Below are 20,422 nucleotides of genomic sequence, written 5' to 3'. Positions count from 1 at the left end.
ACTATTATGTGACGGGAGGTGTTTCTTTTCTGGTCCAATCTATTTGGAGTTCTGTAGGCTTCTTGTATGCCTATGGGTATCTCTTTTTTTAGGTTAGGGAAGTTTTCTTCTATGATTTTGTTGAAGATATTTACTGGTCCTTTGAGCTGGGAGTCTTCACTCTCTTCTATACCTATTATCCTTAGGTTTGATCTTCTCATTGAGTCCTGGATTTCCTGTATGTTTTGGACCAGTAGCTTTTTCCGCTTTATATTATCTTTGACAGTTGAGTCAATGATTTCTATGGAATCTTCTGCTCCTGATATTCTCTCTTCCATCTCTTGTATTCTGTTGGTGAAGCTTGTATCTACAGCTCCTTGTCTCTTCTTTTGGTTTTCTATATCCAGGGTTGTTTCCATGTGTTCTTTCTTGATTGCTTCCATTTCCATTTTTAATTCCTTCAACTGTTTGATTGTGTTTTCCTGGAATTCTTTCAGGGATTTTTGCGATTCCTCTCTGTAGGCTTCTACTTGTTAATTAATGTTTTCCTGTGTTTCCCTAAGGGAGTTCTTCACATCTTTCTTGAAGTCCTCCAGCATCATGATCAAATATGATTTTGAAACTAGATCTTGCTTTTCTGGTGTGTTTGGATATTCCATGTTTGTTTTGGTGGGAGAATTGGGCTCCGATGATGCCAAGTAGTCTTGATTTCTGTTGCTTGGGTTCCTGCGCTTGCCTCTCGCCATCAGATTATCTCTAGTGTTACTTTGTTCTGCTATTTCTGACAGTGGCTAGACTGTCCTATAAGCTTGTGTGTCAGGAGTGCTGTAGACCTGTTTTCCTGTTTTCTTTCAGCCAGTTATGGGAACAGAGTGTTCTGCTTTCGGGCGTGTAGTTTTTCCTCTCTACAGGTCTTCAGCTGTTCCTGTTGGCCTGTGTCTTGAGTTCACCTGGCAGCTTTCTTGCAGCAGAAAAGTTGGTCTTACCTGTGGTCCCGAGGCTCAAGTTCGCTCCTGGGGTGCTGCCCATGAGCTCTCTGCGGCGGCAGCAACCAGGAATACCTGTGCCGCCTCTTCCGGGAGCTTCAGTGCACCAGGGTTCCAGATAGCCTTTGGTGTTTTCCTCTGGCGTCCCAGATGTATGTACAGAGATCAGTCTCTTCTGGTTTCCCAGGCTTGTCTGCCTCTCTGAAGGTTTAGCTCTCCCTCCCACGAAATTTGGGTGCAGAGAACTGTTTATCCGGTCTGTTTCCTTCAGGGTCCGGCGGTGTCTCTGGCAGGGGTCCTGCCGCTCCTGGGCCCTCCCCCACGGGAGCCCAGAGGCCTTATACGGTTTCCTCTTGGGCCAGGGATGTGGGCAGGGGTGAGCAGTGTTGGTGGTCTCTTCCGCTCTGCAGCCTCAGGAGTGCCCACCTGACCAGGCGGTTGGGTCTCTCTCTCACAGGGTCTGGGAGCAGAGAGCTGCTGCGGGCCGGGATCCGAGGGTGTGGGACTTCCGGTAAACACAGAACGTGCCCGGTCCTAAAGGAATTCTGCTTCCGTGTGTCCCAAGCTCACCAGGCAGCTTTCTTGCAGCAGAAAAGTTGGTCTTACCTGTGGTCCCGAGGCTCAAGTTCGCTCGTGGGGTGCTGCCCACCAGTTTGCGAGTATTTTATTGAATACTTTTGCATCAATGTTCATAAGAGAAATCGATCTGAAGTTCTCTTTCTTTGTTGAATCTTCATGTAGTTTAAGTATCATGGTGACCATGGCCTCATAGAATAAGATTTTTAGTGGTCCTTCAGTTTCAATTTTGTGGAATAGTTTGAGGAATACTTGAAGTAGATTTTCTTGGAAAGTCTGGTAGAATTTTGCGCCAAAACCATCTGGCTCTGGCCTTTTAGGGGCAGGGGTGGGGTGGGAAGACTTTTAATGACTGTTTAAATAGTTTATCTGATCCTGATGTATCTTTGGTAATTTTATTAGGACTTTCTGATTTTGTGTAGTATAAGGTTTTGAGGTAAAATCTAATAATTCTTTGAATTTCTTTAGTGTCTGTGTTATGTCTCTCATTTCATTTCTGATTTTCCTTAGTTTGGCTAAGGGGTTGTCTATCTTGTTGAATTTTTCAAAGAATTAGGTCTTGGTTTCACTGATTCTTTTTGTTTCTAACTCATTGATTTCAGCCCTGGTTTTATTTCCTGCCTTCACTCCTCTTTGGTGTGCTTGCTTCCTTTTTTCTAGAACTTTCCGGTGCACTTTTAAGTTTCTGGTATGAGAACTTTCTAATTTTTTTACAGAGGCACTTAGTTCTATGAACTTTCTTCTTAACACTGCTTTCATTATGTCCCATAAATTTGGGTATGTTGTGTCTTCTTTTTCGTTGAATTTTAGAAAGTAAGTTCTTTCTTTCTTTCCTAATTCCAGAGTTCATTGAGTAGAGAGTTGTTCAATTTTTTTCATGAGTGTTTAGGATTTCTGGTGTTTCTGATTTTGAAGTCCAGCCTTAATCCATGAGGGTTTGATAATGTATAAGGCATTATTTCAATTTTCTTGTACCTGTTGAAGCTTGCTTTATGACAGACTATATGGTCAATTTTGGAAACGTATCCATGAAGTGCTGAAAATAATGTATATCCTTTTGTATTTGGGTGACATATTCTACAGATTTCTGTTAGGTCCATTTCATTCTGGACCTAATGTCTTAGTTTAATTTCATTATTCTCTGTTTAGTTTTTTTGTATGGATGACCTGTTAATTGATGAGAATGGGGTGTTGAAATCTCCCACTATTAATCTGTGGGGTTAGATGTATAATTTAAGCTTTAATAATGTTTCTTTTACAAATGCGGGTGTCCTTTTGTTTGAGGCACAGTTGTTCAGAGATATCATCTTGTTACATTTTTCTTCTAATTTCGTATGAAGTGCCCTTTCCTGCCTCTTTTGATTAATTTTGGTTGAGAGTCTATTTTATAATATATTAGAGTGGCTACTCCAGCTTGCTTCTTGGGTCTCTTTGCTTAGAAAAACATTTTTCTAGTCCTTTACTCTGAAGTAATATCTTTATTGCTGAGTTGTATGTCTTGTATGCAACAGAATGGTGCGTCTCCAGTTTTTTGCATGCATTCTGTTAGCCTGTGTCTTTTTATTGGGAAATTGAGTCCATTGAAGTTAAGAGATATTAATGACCAGTAAATGTTATTTCCTCTTATTTTGATGTTGGTGCTGTTAAAGTGTGTGTTTGTTTGTGTGTGCCTCCCTTGCTTTAGAAGGTATGGAATTACTTATTTACTGTGTTTTCTTGGATTTAGTTATCCTCCTTGGGTTGGATTTTTCCTTCTAGTATTTTCAATAGGGCTGAATTCATGGATGGATATTGTTTGAATTTGGATTTGTCTTGAAATATCTTGTTTTCTCTATCTATGGAGACTGAGAGATTTGCTGAGTATAGTAGTCTAGGTTAGTATTTGTGATTTTTTAGGGGTTACAAGGCATCTATACAGGCCCTTGTAGCTTCTCTGTTGAGAAGTCGGACATAATTCTTGCCTTTATATGTTTCCAACCCCTTTCCCTTGGTGCTCTTAATAGTCTTTCTTTGTTCTGTAGATTTTGATTTTTTATTATAATGTGTCAGGAAGATTTTCTTTTCTGGTCCAGTATAATTCATGTTCTATAAGCTTCTTGTATGTTTATAGCATCTCTTTCTTTAGGTTGGGAAAGTTTTCTTCAATGGTTTTGTGGAAAATATTTCCTGGGTCTTGGAGCTGGAACTCCTCACGTTTTATTCCTATTATTTTTAGGTTCATTCTTTTCATGGTATCCAAGATTTCCTGGATGTTTTGGGTCAGGAACATTTTTAGGTTTAACATTTTCCTTGACTAATATATCAATTTATTCTATTGTATCTTCTACACCTGAGTTTTCTCTTCCATCTCCTGTATTCTGTTGGTGATGCTTGCATCTTTTGTTCCTGTTGTCCTTACTAGGCTTTCCATCTCCAGGATTCCCTCAGTTTGTTTTCCTTTTTGCTTCTGTTCATTTTCAAATCTTGCACAGTTTTATTTATTCCCTTCACCTGTTTAGTTGTATTTTCCTGTATTTATTCATTTCCTCTTTAAAGACCTCTATTGTCTTTATAAGATTGGATTTAAGGTCATTTTCTTGTGCTTCAGTTGTGTTAGAATATCCAGGGTAGCTATGCTTTGAAGATGTCTTATTCCTCTGTCTGCTCAGGGTAGTTAGGCTTGCCCTGGAGGACTAAAAAAATCATTGAAGATGGGTAGAAAAAGGGAGGCTTGCCTGTATGGTTCAGGATTCACTGGTCTGATGAAAGGGGCAGGAGAGAATGGAGGGCCTCTGGAATAGCAGGCTGCTCCTGGCAGTTGGGCTTGCTCCAGAAGCTCTGATTTTTTTTTAAATGTAGGCATTCATAGTTTTATGTTTCCCTGTTATAACTGACTTTCCTATGTAACAAAGATTACAATAAGTTATGCTTTTATTTTCATTTTATTCTAGGAATTTTTAAATTTCCTCCCTGATTTCTTCAGTGATTCTCTCACTATTCAGTTTTTAATTTCTATAGTTTCAATGGCTTATCTTGCTATTTATTTATAGTTTTATTTAATTATAATCTGAAGTAGATTCAATAAAATATTTCTATTACCATTTGTAAGTCTCTCTTTGTGGCTTAGAACATGATTTATTTTAGAGAGTGTTCGAAGAGCTACTAAGAAAAGTGTATATTCTGTATTTGTTGGGTCAAATATTTTTTGGGATACTTGTTAAATGGACATTTGGTCTTGATTATAGTATATTTTAACACTGAAGTTTCCTTATTTGTTTTAACTTTGTATTACCTAGCAATGGATGAAAGTGGATAGAGTTCCCCACTATTAGTGTATTATACCTTTCTGAAGTACCATGTCTATTAGTGTATTTTTTCTTTTTATATGAAATGGACTTCCCCAGTGTTCAATGTGTATGCATTCAAAATTGTCACATCTTTTTAAAGACTCAATCGAGACCCCATATGTACAACAATGCCAAGCAACCAGAGCTTCCAGGGACTAAGCCACTACCTAAAGACTATACATGGACTGACCCTGGACTCTGACCCCATAGGTAGCAATGAATATCCTAGTAAGAGCACCAGTGGAAGGGGAAGCCCTGGGTCCTGCTAAGACTGAACCCCCAGTGAACTAGACTGTTGGGGGGAGGGGGACAATGGGGGGAGGGTGGGGAGGGGAACACCGATAAGAAAGGGGAGGGGGGAGGGGGATGTTTGCCCGGAAACTGGGAAAGGGAATAACACTCGAAATGTATATAAGAAATACTCAAGTTAATAATAAAAAAATATATATATACAATGTTGTACTTCATCTCTTCTAACTTTGTTTTTTTTTCAGTTCGATACCAAAATAGCTATGCCAGCTCATAGATTAATTTATAGATTTGTAGATTAATTTCTATCATTCGACTGTAATCTGTAGGCAACTTTGCCAATGAGAAATATCTCCTGGAGACAACAGATTCTCAGGTTTTGGTTTTTGTTTTGTTTTGTTTTGTTTTGTTTTGTTTTGTTTTTTTCCGAGCTGAGGACCAAACCCAGGGGCTTGCGCTTGCTAGGCAAGTGCTCTACCACTGAGCTAAATCCCCAACCCCCAAGTTTTGTTTTTTTTAATCCCAGTAGTTATTCTGTATCTCTTTATTCATATGCCATCTACAATGCAGGTTATAATTGAGAGGTATTTACTAGTTTCTGTAACTCTGTTGGCTATTTTCCTGGATGGTAGGATTGTCGTTTGTGCTTTTTCCCCCCATTAATATCAGGGCTTTGCTAGCTTACTATGTTGGTCATAATGGATTCTTTCCTAGTTTTCTTTTATTGATCCATTTCTCTCATGTAATTTATTCTTTCAATCATATTTGTGACTTTCTTCCTCTGTGTTAAGGCTGTTTTGCTAGATTGATGGTCATGAATAGCTTTGTTGTGCTTGTTTAGAACTGTTCTTATTACTCCATCAATTAAAATATATCTTTGCTAGATACAGAAACTTTGAGTTCATGGTTGCTTTCTTTTGGGTATTGGAATATATCATATATGCTTTCCAGTGTTTAAAGGTACTGCTGAGAGAGAGATTTGAAGTTCAAAAAAGTAACAATCAGAATGTCTACCTTGCTTGGTTAGATTCCTGCACAAGAATAAGTCCTCTAATGGAGTTTCCCAGTCGTCGGTGGGTTGCTTCCTTAAGTACTTTTTCCTTTGACTTCTGGCAGCCTCTGCCTTTTCTCTGTAATGCTATATAACAATCCTTTCTATGTGTCATTTTCACTGTCAGGGTCAGGAGGACTTATATTTACTACTGTGGCTGTGTTCTGTTATCATATGAGCACCACAGCTGCTTGTCTTAATATATTTGCATGCCTGAGTTTGTGTAAGGTTTCTTAGATTCATGTAGTTGTTGATGCCATTGCCTGCCTTGTGGTCAGTAGAGGTGGCAACCCCAGAGTCTGGAGATAAAAGTGATGCCAATGTTTCTGCTCACTCCAACAGAATGGTATGACTACAGGATCTTTCTCAAAAATAATTCCTTCCTTCTTCCCAATCTGGGAGGAAAGGATACAGTCGGTTGCAAGTCCCTTCAGAGCATCTTAATCCTGGGCTGTACTCATCTGTTTTTTCAATTAAAAACATAATACAACAAAGGAAGACATCTCCTAGTGAGGAGATAAATAACTAAATCTCAGAGTTGGACATGGACATGTACTGGGTTGTGTGATTAATCATCTGGGGGATGGATCAAAGAAAATGCTTTCAATTTTATTTTTAAAATCCACCTAAAGGTGTCTGTGATATTGAAAATATGCCATCCCTTTAACCCATGGATATGATCTTAAATCTAATTTTTTATTATATAAACATGTGAGCGGCCTGAGAGATAACTTATCCAGAAAAGAGCATTACACTGAAGCAGGACCCAATTCAGCCCCCAGAATCCACATAAAAACTTAGGCATGATATTATATTCTTGTAATCCTAGTGGTGTTGAATTAAAAACCAGAAGATCATTTGGGTTCTCTTGTGCATGTCTAGTGAAATCAGTGAACTCCAAATTTAGTGCAAAAATAAGTTGAATGGTAATTGAAGACACCCAACATTTGAACTTTGCTCTCTACACATGTGGACACACACCCATGTCTTTCCATGCATATACACTTATACATGTATACATATATACATATAAAATCTATATGGCAAGTCTTTACTAACAAACTATAATTTTGTTATATAATTAATATTAGCATAACTATTATGCTACTTTCTATTTCAACATATTTCTTCCTCTTGCTACTAATAGATAAATACAAGAAAATTATTATTTAAATTCTTGAGCATTCACAATTTGAACAAGAGGGGCTTATAGAAATCAAAGTGTCAGTAGTTGGGTTGGAATAAAAATAAATACTATCTTACAGGAATAATGTCTAGGGACAAACTTACAATTCTAACAGTTCAACTTTAGTGAAAGATAATTCTAACTGCTGATATTTAATAAGATAACATTTTTCTTCTTACATAAGCAATGTGTAAAAATGTACGTAACTTTCAGACATCGTAGTAATTTTAAAATTAGACCATAATCAGTAAGCCTTTATGTTACTATGTTTAACTCATCAAAAGTTTTCTTTGAGGGAAATAAACGAAAATATGGACAGAAGGTTTAGAAATGAAGACTTAGAACCACAAGACTTTGATCAAGAGATGGAAAGATGTATGATATATTTTAAATGCATTTTAAATAAGAGTCACAAAGTGTTTAGTGATTTCAAAACTTGTTTTAAATGTGAGTCAACTTTATTTGTACCTTTATAATTGGGTTTTTCTGTAGAATGAATATTTTTGAACATCATTTATCAAGATTTCAGATTGATGGCCCCAGTGAATGCTGAAGTACTATTAACACTGCCATTTGCTTCATACAGCTCTTGATAGTCTTAATAATACAGAGCATTTTAAAGTTTTATTTGGGGTTGAAGAAATATCTCAGTAGGCAAAGTGCTTGCCATAAAAACATGAAGACCAGGACCTGTAAAAGGCAAGATGGAGTTTGTATTTCCAGAACTGCTACAACAGGATTGGAGTGGGGGAGGGAGGAATATCCAGGAGTTTGCAAGGGAGCTAGCCTAACATATACAACCCTAACCCGAGCCCTGTCTCAGGCAAAGTGGAAAGTGAGCACAAACACTCAAGGGTACCCGCTGGCCTCCAAGTACAACATGGCACGTGAGCACATTCGTTCACACACATGAACACGAACAAACATAAAGTTTTCTTAAACTTCCACTTGGCTAGAGGGCTCTTCCTTTTCCTTGTTTGTAGTGGCACTTCATAAACTATCACTTTATGAAAAACTTAAATACTTGGAAAACTTTCAACTTGCCCAGGTTTGTAAATGTGTGTTTAGGAAAGAATACCAAAAGTGTGTCAAACAGGCCATTTGATTGGCTTAATGTGGATGAAGTAAGCCAAGGGCCACCAAGGAATACAACGAATGACCCAGGGCATTTCTGAGACTTTCCTATACTCTTTACCTTTTTAGTTGCTGTAACAACATGCCTGACAAAAGCAACTTAAGGAAGGCAGGCATTATTCTGGCTCACAGTTTGCCAGACGTGCAGGGGCAGCTGGTCACTCTGTCCATTTTCAATCTGCATGGCTATTGCAGTTTGAAAGTAAAATGTCCCCCCACAGGCTCATGTGTTTAAACGCTCAGTCTCTGGCTGGAACTGCTGTTTAGAAAGGTGTGGATGCACTAAAAGTGAAGCCTTGCTGCACAGGGTGGCTCATGATGAGCAAGCCTTGATGTTTTATAGCCCATCCCCTTTTTCTGATTTTTCTCTGCTTCCTGACAGCCAAATGCAATCTGACTACTCACTGCCCACTCTGTATGTTCCCCATCATGACAGAATAGGTCCCGCTAATAGTAGACCAAAGTGGGGCCTCCTTTTTTAAATTGCTTCCTATCAGGTCATACACCATGCTTGCTTAGGCAAGTTTCTCAGAGGCCTTCCACAATTGCAATATTCACATGAACTATTTTGCACTCATCACAGTGCCACATGCATGATTATGTAAGCAGAATATTAGTCACAGTGACTATCTATACAGTTCCCTTAGGGTAGAGTCAAGTCTTCCCTATTGGCTTAGTTTCTGTCTAAATCCCCTTTCCTTTTATGAAACTCTAAATATAGTTATCATCACCGAAGTATATTAGACATGTCTTTCCATCACGACAGTTTGGGGGATATCCATGCATTCTGCAGGAGCAAGTTGTCATGATTTGTTACCCCAGATTACAGAACCCTTGGCATAAAAGTCATAAGAGATGATGTAGTCACTTAAGGGCACTAGATGCTGTTGCCAAGGAGCCTAGTTCAATTCTCAGCATTCACATTATAGCTCATAAGTTACATATAATCCAGTTTCAGAGAATTCAACACCATTTTCTAGCCTCCTTGTGTACTTAACATGCATGCAGAGAAAACACAACAATGTACATTAAATAAAAATAAATATTTTTTAAAAGTACTATTCTGTAATCTGTTTTTCCCTTGGTTTTTATTTCCTTTTTCTTTTTCTTTTCTTTTCTTCCATTTTGGAGATCTTATTGAAGAGAGGGGAAAGAGCTTTATTATGTGAATTTCTACAGAGTTCATGATACAAATGTGACTGGTTGACTTTAGTTGCACTGAGGTAGTATGAAGAAGATAGTTTTAAATAGATATAAAACCTAGAGCTAGACTATAGAAGTCACCTATAGAAGGGATTACATACATTACATTTATGTATGTAAATACCATACAGTTTTTATCATGATTGCTCTGCAATACAGCTTAGGTCAGGGATGGTGATTCCCTCAGAAGTTCTTTTATTTTTGAGAATAGTTTTCACTATCCTGTTTTTTTTTTTGTTATTCCAAATGAATTTGCAAATTACTCTTTCTAACTCTATGAAGAATTGAGTTGTAATTTTGGTGGGGATTGCAATGAATCTATAGATTGCTTTTGGCAAGATGGCCATTTTTACTCTATTAATTCTGCCAATCCATGAGCATGGGAGATTTTTCCATCTTCTGAGATCTTCAATATCTTTCATCAGAGACTTAAGTTCTTATCACACAGATCTTTCACTTGCTTGGTTAGAGTCACACCAAAGTATTTTATATTATTTGTGACTATTGTGAAGGGTGTCATTTCCCTAATTTCTTTCTCAGCCTGTTTATCTTTGAGTAGAGGAAGGCTACTGATTTGTTTGAATTAATTTTATATTCAGCCACTTTGCTGTAGTTGTTTATCAGCTGTAGCAATTCTCTGGTGGAATTTTTGGGGTCACTTAAGTATACTATTATATCATCTGCAAATAGTGATATTTTGACTTCTTTCTTTCCAACTTGTATCTCTTTGACCTCCTTTTGTTCTCTAATTACCTGACTATGACTTCGAGTACTATCTTGAACAGGTAGGGAGAGAGTGGGCAGCCTTGTCTAGTCCCTGATTTTAGTGGGATTGCTTCACATTTCTCTCCAATTAGTTTGATGTTGGCTACTGGTTTGCTGTATATTGCTTTTACTATGATTAGGTATGGGCATTGAATTCCTGAACTTACCAAGAGTTTTATCATGAAGGGATGTTCACTTTTGTCAAATGTTTTCTCAGCATTTAATGAAATGATCATGTGACTTTTATTCTTTGAGTTTGTTTACATAGTGGATTATGTTGATGGATTTTGTATCTTGAACCATTCCAGCATCCCTGGGATAAAGCCTACTTGATCATGATGGATAATGATTTTGATGTGTTCTTGGATTCGGTTTGCAAGAATTTTATAGAGTACTTATGAATTGATATTCATAAGGGAAATTGGTCTGAAGTTCTCTTTGTTTGTTGGCTCTTTGGGTAGTTTAGGTATAAGCATAATTGTGTCTTCATCGAACAAATTGGGTAGGGTTACCTCTGTTTCTATTTTGTGGAATAGTTTGAAGAGTATTGGTATTAGGTCTTCTTTGAAGGTCTCATAAAATTCAGCAATAAACCAATCTGGTCCGGGCTTCTTTTGGTTGGGAGACTATTAATGACTGCTTCTATTTCTTTAGAGAATATGGGATTGTTTCAATGGTTTATCTGATCCTGATTTAACTTTAGTACCTGATATCTGTCTAGAAAATTGTCCATTTCCTCCAGATTTTCTTTTTTTATTATTAATTATTTCATTTATTTATATCCAAAATGTCCCCCTCCTTGGTCCACCTTGCAGTGTTCTTACCACCTTCCCTTTCCCGTTTGCCTCTGAGAGGGTCCCTCCCCTCTCTCCCCCTGCCCTGGGGCATCAGATCTCTACATGATTAGGTGCATCCTCTCCCACTGAGGCCAGACAAGGCTAGGCTACGTAAGTTCCAGGGCCTTGGACCAGCCCATGTATGTTCTTTGGGTAGCTCAGTCTCTGGGCACGCCCAGGCATCCAGGTTAGTTGAAGCTGTTGGTCTTCCTGTGGGGTTACCATCCCCTTCAATCCTTTCCCTAACTCTTCCATAGAGGTCCTCTACTTCCATCTAATACTTGGCTATAAGTATCTGCTCTGTCTTAGCTGCTGGTTGAGCCACTCAGAGTCATGCTAGTCTCCTGTCTGTAAGCACAACATAGCATCAGTAATAGTGTTAGGGTTTGGTGCCTGTGCATGGGATGATCACTAGTCAGCCATTCCTTCAGTCTCTGCTCCATTTTTGTCCTTGTGTGTCTTTCAAGACACTAGCAATTTTGGGTAGAAAATGTTGTAGGTGGTTTGGTATCCCTGCCCTTCCACTGTCTGGCTACTGGAGGAGGTCTCTTCAGGTTTCGTATCCCCACTGCTGGGCATTTTGGCTAAGCTCACCCTCGTTGATTCCTGGGAGCCTTCCCCACCCCAGGTCTCTGGGATTTTCTTGAGGTCCCCCTGTCCAGCAGCTGCACATTACCGTCCATCCTCCAGTCCCTCTGGGCCTCTCTCCTGTCTTCCCCCATATGTGATGTGATCCTATCTCCTTTATCACTTCTCCTCTCACTTCTCCCATGCAGGTTGCTTGCTCCCTCTGCCTCTCATGATTATTTTGTTGTCCTTTCTAAGTGGGATTGAAGAATCCTCACTTGGGCCTTCCTCCTTGTTTAACTTCTTAGAGTCTGTGGTTTATACTATGGGTATTCTGTACTTTTTAGCTAATATTCATTTATCAGTGAGTACATACTATGCATGTCCTTTTGGGTCTGGGTTACCTCACTCAGGATGATATTTTCCATTTCCATCCATTTGCTTGCATAATTCATTAGGTCCTTGTTTTTAATAGTTTAATGGTATTCCATTGTGTAAATGAACTACATTTTCTGTATTCATTCTTCAGTTGAGGGACATCTGAGTTCCTCCCAGTTTTGTGCTATTATGAATAAGGCTGCTATGAACATAGTGGACACATAGTGTCCTTGTGATATGATGGAGCATCTTTTGGGTATATGCCCAGTAGTGGTATCACTGGGTCTTCAGGTAGAACTATTTCCAACTTTCTGAGGAATTGCCAGAAAGTATCTCCAAAGTGAACTATTTTTAAATGTTCTTTTTTTGTTCCTCCATCTTTTTTTTTCCTTTTCTTCTTTATTAACTTGAGTATTTCTTATTTACATTTCGAGTGTTATTCCCTTCCCCAGTTTCTGGGCCAACATCCCCCTAACCCCTCCCCCTCCCCTTCTATATTGGTGTTCCCCTCCCCATCCTCCTCCCATTACCACCCTCCCCCCAACAATCACGTTCACTGGGGGTTCAGTCTTAGCAGGAACAAGGGCCTCTCCTTCCACTGGTGATCTTACTAGGCTATTCATTGCTACCTATGAGGTTTGAGCCCAGGGTCAGTCCATGTATAGTCTTTGGGTAGTGGCTTAGTCCCTGGAAGCTCTGGTTGGTTGGCATTGTTATTCATATGGGGTCTCGAGCCCCTTTAAGCTCTTTCAGTCCTTTCTCTGAATCCTTCAGCGGGGGTCCCGTTCTCATTTCCGTGGTTTGTTGCTGGCATTTGCCTATGTACTTGCCATATTCTGGCTGTGTCCTCTCATGAGAGATCTCCATCCAATACCTGTCAGCCTGCACTTCTTTGCTTCATCCATCTTATCTAGTTTAGTGGCTGTATATGTATAGGCCACATGTGGGGCAGGCTCTGAATGGGCGTTCCTTCAGTCTCTGTTCTAAACTTTGCCTTCCTATCCCCATCCAAGGATATTCTTGTTCCCCTTTTAAAGAAGGAGTAAAGCATCTGTATATTGGTCATCTTCTTCAGTTTCATGTGTTCTGTGCATTTAGAGTAATTCGAGCATTTGGGCTAATATCCACTTATCAATGAGTGAATATCATGAGTGTTTTTCTGTGATTGGGTTACCTCACTCAGGATGATATTTTCCAGTTCCATCCATTTGCCTATGAATTTCATAAAGTCATTGTTTTTGATAGCTGAGTAGTATCCCATTGTGTAGATGTACCACATTTTCTTTATCCATTCCTCTGTTGAAGGGCATTTGGGTTCTTTCCAGCTTCTGGCTATTATAAATAAGGCTGCTATGAACATAGTGGAGCATGTGTCTTTGTTATATGTTGGGGTATCTTTTGGGTATATGCCCAAGAGAGGTATAGCTGGGTCCTCAGGTAGTTCAATGTCAAAATTTCTGAGGAACCTCCAGACTGATTTCAAGAATGGTTGTACCAGTCTGCAATCCCACCAACAATGGAGGAATGTTCCTTTTTCTCCACATCCTCGCCAGCATCTGCTGTCACCTGAGTTTTTGATCTTAGCCATTCTGACTGGTGTGAGGTGGAATCTCAGGGTTGTTTTGATTTGCATTTCCCTTATGACTAAAGATGCGGAACATTTCTTTATGTGCTTCTCAGCCATTTGGCATTCCTCAGCTGTGAATTCTTCGTTTAGCTCTGAACCCCATTTTTTTTCACGTTTTTAGATAACCTTTTTTTTTCCTTTTTTTTTATTAACTTGAGTATTTCTTATATACATTTCGAGTGTTATTCCCTTTCCCGGTTTCCGGGCAAACATCCCCCTCCCCCCTCCCCTTCCTTATGGGTGTTCCCCTCCCCACCCTCCCCCCATTGCCGCCCTCCCCACAACAGTCTAGTTCACTGGGGGTTCAGTCTTAGCAGGACCTAGGGCTTCCCCTTCCACTGGTGCTCTTACTAGGATATTCATTGCTACCTATGAGGTCAGAGTCCAGGGTCAGTCCATGTATAGTCTTTAGGTAGTGGCTTAGTCCCTGGAAGCTCTGGTTGCTTGGCATTGTTGTACATATGGGGTCTCGAGCCCCTTCAAGCTCTTCCAGTCTGAACCCCATTTTTTAATAGGGTTATTGTCTCCCTGCAGTCTAACTTCATGAGTTCTTTGTATATTTTGTATATGAGCCCTCTATCAGTTGTAGGATTGGTAAAGATCTTTTACCAATCTGTTGGTTGCCATTTTGTCCTAACAACAGTGTCCTTTGCCTTACAGAAGCTTTGCAGTTTTATGAGATCCTATTTGTCGATTCTTGATCTTAAAGCATAAGCCATTGGTATTTTGTTCAGGAACTTTGCCGCAGGGCTGGAGAGATGGCCCAGTGATTAGAAGTACAAACTGCTCTTCCAGGTGTCCTGAGTTCAATTCCCAGCAACCACATGGTGGCTCACAGCCATTTGTAAAAGGATCTAATGCCTTCTTCTGGTGTATCTTAAAACAACAACAGTATACTCATATAAAATAAATAAATCTTTAAAAAATTTTTAAAAAGAGTTTTGCTGGATATAGTAGCCTGGGTTATCATTTGTTCTCTTAGGCTCTGTGTGACATCTGCCCAGGCTCTTCTGGCTTTCATAGTCTCTGGTATAATTCTGATAGGTCTGCCTTTATATGTTACTTTATCTTTTTCCCTGACTGATTTTAATATTCTTTCTTTGTTTTGTGCGTTTGGTGTTTTGATTGTTATGGGAGGAAAGGTTTCTTTTCTGGTCCAGTCTATTTGGAGTTCTGTAGGCTTCCTATATGCTTATGGGCATCTCTTTCTTTAGGTTAGGGAAGTTTTCTTCTCTAATTTTGCTGAAGATATTTACTGGCCCTTTAAGTTTGGAATCATTGCTCTCTTCTATACCTATTAACCTTAGGTTGCATCCTGGATTTCCTAGATGTTTTGGGTTAGGAGTTTTTGCACTTCACATTTTCTATGGTGTCTTCTGCACCTGAGAGCCTCTCTTCTGTCTCTTGTATTCTTTGATGATGCTTGTGTCTATGACTCCCGATCTTTTCCTAGGTTGTCTATATCCAGGGTTGTCTTATTTTGTAATTTCTTTATTGTTCTATTTCCATTTTTAAATCCATGATGGTTTTGTTCAATTTCTTCACCTGTTTGTGTTTTCCTGTAATTCTTTAAGGGCTTTTGTGTTTCCTCTTCAAGGGCTTCTACCTGTTTACCTGTGTTTTCTTGTCTTTCTTTAAGGGATTTATGTCCTTCCTAAAATCCTCTATCATCACCATGAGATGTGATATTAAATCCAAATCTTCCTTTTTCGGTGTGATGGGTATCTAGGACTTGATGTAGTGGGAGAACTAGGTTTTGATGATGCCAAGCAGCTTTGGTTTCTGTTGCTTCTGTTGTAATGCTTGCCTCTTGCTATCTGGTTATCTCTAGTGCTACCTACCCTTGCTGTCTCTGACTGGAGCCTGTCCCTCCTATGTTCCTTGTTGTGTCAGAACTCCTCAGAATCCAGCTCTCTCTTTGATTCTATGATTCTGGGATGCTATGATCCTGAGATCCTGGGTGTGTCAGAGCTCCTGAGAGTCAAGCTTTCTCAGGGTGTTGCAGGAGTGGGTGGGGGAGCCAGACCCTGGGTTTGCTCTGGGCACAAGTGCAATGTGGAAGGAAACTGTGACTCTGGCTGGTGGGGTTTGTGTTTCTCTGGTTCCTGTGGGGGGTCCCAGTTATGCTAGGTGTTGGGAAAGATGTTGTGGCCTCAACCGTGTTCTTGAGTTTGTCAGAGGTCCAGTGCTCCTGGTTGTGTCTGCTCTCCTGGAAGTCAAGCTTCCTCTGTGATCCTGTAATTCTGTAATCCTGAGCATTTCACAGCACCTCTGATCCTGGAGGTGTTGGAGTGCCTGGGAGTCATGCTTCCTCTTGGAGTTGCAGGACTGGGTGTGGAACCAGACCCAAGGTCTGCTCAGGGCACTGATTCGGACTGGAAGGATCCTGTGCCACTGACTGGGTAGGGATTCCTGTATCCCTGGATCCTGGAGACCCAATTACTCCAATGTTAGGGAAGATGTTGTGGCCTTTCCTGTGATCCTGGGTATTTCAGAGAACCTGTGATTTGGGCTCCCTCTGGGTGTTGTAGAAGTGGATGCAGAGCCAGTGCCCAAGGTCTGCTCAGGGCACTGGTTTAGACCAGAAGGGAACCCCCTGCCACTGGCTGGGCAGGGTTCCTGTGTCCCTAGATTCTGAGAGACCCAGTTACTCCTGGTGTTGGGGCAGATGCTGTGGTCTCCTCACTTCTGATGTGCTATAGCCCCTCTTCATACTACCATTTATTACCAAATCCTTGACACACACATAACATGCTTAGTCCCACTACATATTTGAGCAGTGACTTGAAGAATAAATTTTGGAATATAAAGGAACCAGTCCTTTCAAATTTCTACATTCCATAACTATGTACCATTTTTCAATATGCACAATCTTTCTAAGCTCTACTCTCTTTGTCTGGTAGGGGACTTAAATGTTATTCAGGTGATGTGAGGATTAATGAGATAATATTTGGAACTGAGGAGATACCACAGTGAGTAAAATACTTGCTGCACAAATATGAGAACATGAATTCATATCCCTAGTATCCACATAAAATGTTGGCCATGGAGTCCAGTAAGATGGTTTAGGGTTCTACCAAACCTGATGGCCTGCGTTCAATACCCAGGACTCAAATGGTAGGAAGATAACACTGATTTCCCAAATTTGTCTTGACCTATATACTCATGTGTGTGCCTTTCTACACAGACACAGACACACACACACACACACACACACACACACACACACGTATATACATACACATGTATATGCTACATACAGCAAATAGTGATAATAGTTGAAAGTGCGAGTATGGTAATTATAATATAGTATGTATTTTGTAATCTTCTTTAAAATGATGAGTTAGAGCTAGAGAGATGGCTCAGTGCTTAAAAGCATGTTTTGATTCTCCAAAGGACCTAAGTTCAGTTCCCTCTCTTGTTACTCACAGCAGCCTTTAACTCCAGTTAAAGGGACGCCAAAGAACACTTCTGATCTCTGTGGGTACCTCCACTCACATGACATACACACATTATAGATGCACACACAGACAAGCACACATATATACACATAAATAAAAATAAATCTTAAAATATTGACTCATTTCTCTTCACTTAATGGTAAGTTGTGAAGTAAATAAAGTTAAATTATTATTATATATACTATCTCTAATTATTCTTATTATGTGATACAACTTAACCTTAAAGTATTCATCTGCAATAAGCTGATATGGAAGTCTGTTATTATTACAGCTCAGGAAAAATCAGTCGCAGGAGTTCAAGAGATATCAGAACCTAAGATACCAACAAACCCAACGATTAGTGACATCATATTTCATTTGGGCATGGACAGAGTGGTTGGTAAGCACAGGTTTATGATTAGACACTACAGAACACAGTCCAATAGGTAAACTTGTGAATCTTTAGTTTAAAAAAGTAGAAAATTTAAACAATACCTACCCTTTCTTAAATTAATAATAAACTGACTCTAATAAACCCAAATATTAATATGTATTTTTAAATTATGTGTCTGTTGTTCCATCAAACAACCAATTATGTGATGCATAGTGCATTTACTTTTGCCTGCTCAGGAAATATAAGTAGGTTTTTCTGTTCATTGCAAGCTTTTGTGACGTAAATTAGATGCTACATGGCTAATTCTTTCAGACCATAGTTATCAAACCACATATAAGAAGATACAGAGTTGAATGCAGGCAATATGATGACCTTACAATGTGCTTGTAACTAGAATGGGAAATTTGGAGTAGATTTAGAGAAGATTGTCAAAATGTGTGACTCAAACCACAATTCTGAAGGCAAGCAGCATATTTCAGCAAAGTGGTATATTAGCAACATTCAAACTGTCTTTCTCAGACAGAAAAAAAATCTATCAGAGTCAACTACGCTGAAGTTCTATAAAATAGGCAAAGGTTTATAGCAACCAAGATAATGTCCAATTAGGAAACAAGTCACTTTTAATAGAGAAAGTTTTGAAGAATTCAAGGCATTATCAGAAGACAGAACCTTTAATAAATCAGTGCTACATGCAGCCTGAATTAAAACAAAGACTGCCAGGCAGAAATTGAACCATATAAAGAAATAATGATCTCTGGTACAGTTACAAATTTGATTTATAATGCCAGTTTTTATATATCATGTTAAAAAGGCTTCAAAGCAATGAATTTTAGTAATTGAATAAAAAATAATTTAAAATAGTAAGGAAATTTGAATATATACAGATAGACAATTCATTAGACACAGGAAAAACAATTCATGTTTTAACTGAGAAAACCAACAGAGACAGATAAACACAAAGTAGAATTAAACAGACATCCTGGAACTGAATAATTCAAAGAATGAAAAATTTTTTAAATGAAATTTAAGTTTGAATAGCAGACTAAACAAAACAGAAAAAAATGAATCTGTGAATATATAGATGTTTTGAAAGAAGAATTCGGAGGAAAGAAGAGTTAAAATAAATGAAGAAATTTTCTGTGCAGGACACCATTATGCAAATCCAGTGTATAAGTTCAAAGAGCACTGGTAGAGTCAGTGAAAGGTTTTCCAAAGTCCAAGATAATAAGAATTTTAAACAGGAAGGAAGAGGAGCCTAAATTCCTACAGAAAACTCTTCTTACTGAGCAGAGTCATTGTTTGGGGATGCCTCATCCTTTCGCCCTGTTTTTCTTTCCTCCCTGCAGCCATGAGCCAGCAACCCTCTAACTGCTTAGAGACTTTTTTTTGCATTTTCCTCATCTTTTTATTGAATGCTATAGTACTCTTCAACAATGGCTAGCACTGACCACAGGACAACATATTTGACTGCTACGGTATCCAAAAGGACCTTGCATTAATGCAATAGAATGTCATCCCAGGTCTCCTGCATTCAAAAAGAAACAAAATCCTTCTTTTTGTTGTCTACAAGAAATTCATCTTCCTTGCCCATAGCAGCTGGCAGCAGCTTGAATAATATGAGTTTTTAAAAGTGTGATAAAGGGGTTGGGGATTTAGATCAGGGGTAGAGCGCTTGCCTAGGAAGCGCAAGGCCCTGGGTTCGGTCCCCAGCTCTGAAAAAAAGAACCAAAAAAAAAAAGTGTGATAAAGATGCTAAGTGTATCTCTTCACAGTTCATAGCTTCTGGAAAGAGGTGGGAAAAGGAATTGGTTTTCTTTCCCCACCAGAAATATGATCATGACCGGATAAACAGTTCTCTGCACCCAAATCCCGTGGGAGGGAGAGCTAAACCTTTAGAGAGGCAGAAATGCCTGGGAAACCAGAAGAGACTGCACTCTGCACACATTACTGATTCCAGAGGAAAACACCAAACGCCATCTGGAACCCTGGTGCACTGAAGCTCCCAGAAACGGCGGCACAGATCTTCCTGGTTGCTGCTGCCTCAGAGAGCTCGTGGGCAGCACCCCACGAGCGAAAATGAGCCTCGGGACCACAGGTAAGACCAACTTTTCTGCTGCAAGTGACCTGCCTGGTGAACTCAAGACAGAGGCACACGGGAACAGCTGAAGACCTGTAGAGAGGAAAAACTACACGCCCGAAAGCAGAACACTCTGTCCCCATAACTGGCTGAAAGAAAACAGGAAAACAGGTCTACAGCACTCCGGACACACAGGCTTATAGGACAGTCTAGCCACTGTCAGAAGTAGCAGAACAAAGTAACACTAGAGATGATCTGATGGCGAGAGGCAAGCGCAGGAACCCAAGCAACAGAAACCAAGACTACATGGCAACATCGGAGCCCAATTCTCCCATCAAAACAAACATGGAATATCCAAACACACCAGAAAAGCAAGATCTAGTTTCAAAATCATATTTGATCATGATGCTGGAGGACTTCAAGAAAGACGTGAAGAACTCCCTTAGAGAAACACAGGAAAACATTAATAAACAAGTAGAAGCCTACAGAGAGGAATCGCAAAAATGCCTGAAAGAATTCCAAGAAAACATAAATAAACAAGTAGAAGCCCATAGAGAGGAGACACAAAAATCCCTGAAAGAATTCCAGGAAAACACAATCAAACAGTTGAAGGAATTAAAAATGGTAATAGAAGCAATCAAGAAAGAA

The 20,422-nt window shown here is 39.4% G+C and overlaps 1 protein-coding gene across 16 annotated transcripts in view; it reads left to right on the top strand.

Annotated features, from left to right (window-relative positions):
* The window catches only part of Ccdc7a (coiled-coil domain containing 7A), a 410,770-nt gene that overhangs the window by 285,712 nt on the left and 104,636 nt on the right, over positions 1 to 20,422 (top strand). For 14 of the 16 annotated variants that reach the window (XM_087595057.1, XM_087595068.1, XM_087595056.1 and 11 more), the window contains one exon: positions 17,596 to 17,703. The exons of the other annotated variants lie outside the window; for them this stretch is intronic. In XM_087595057.1, coding sequence (XP_087451183.1) covers positions 17,596 to 17,703 — 108 coding nt within the window. The remainder of the gene's footprint in view (positions 1 to 17,595; positions 17,704 to 20,422) is intronic. 16 annotated transcript variants of the gene reach the window in all.

This window comes from Rattus norvegicus, chromosome 19 (genome assembly GCF_021556685.1).
Source record: "Rattus norvegicus strain SHRSP/BbbUtx chromosome 19, alternate assembly SHRSP_T2T, whole genome shotgun sequence".
NCBI classification, from domain to species: Eukaryota; Metazoa; Chordata; class Mammalia; order Rodentia; family Muridae; genus Rattus; species Rattus norvegicus.
Note: the sequence above shows the minus strand (reverse complement) of the source record. Positions and strands in the feature narration are given on the sequence as shown.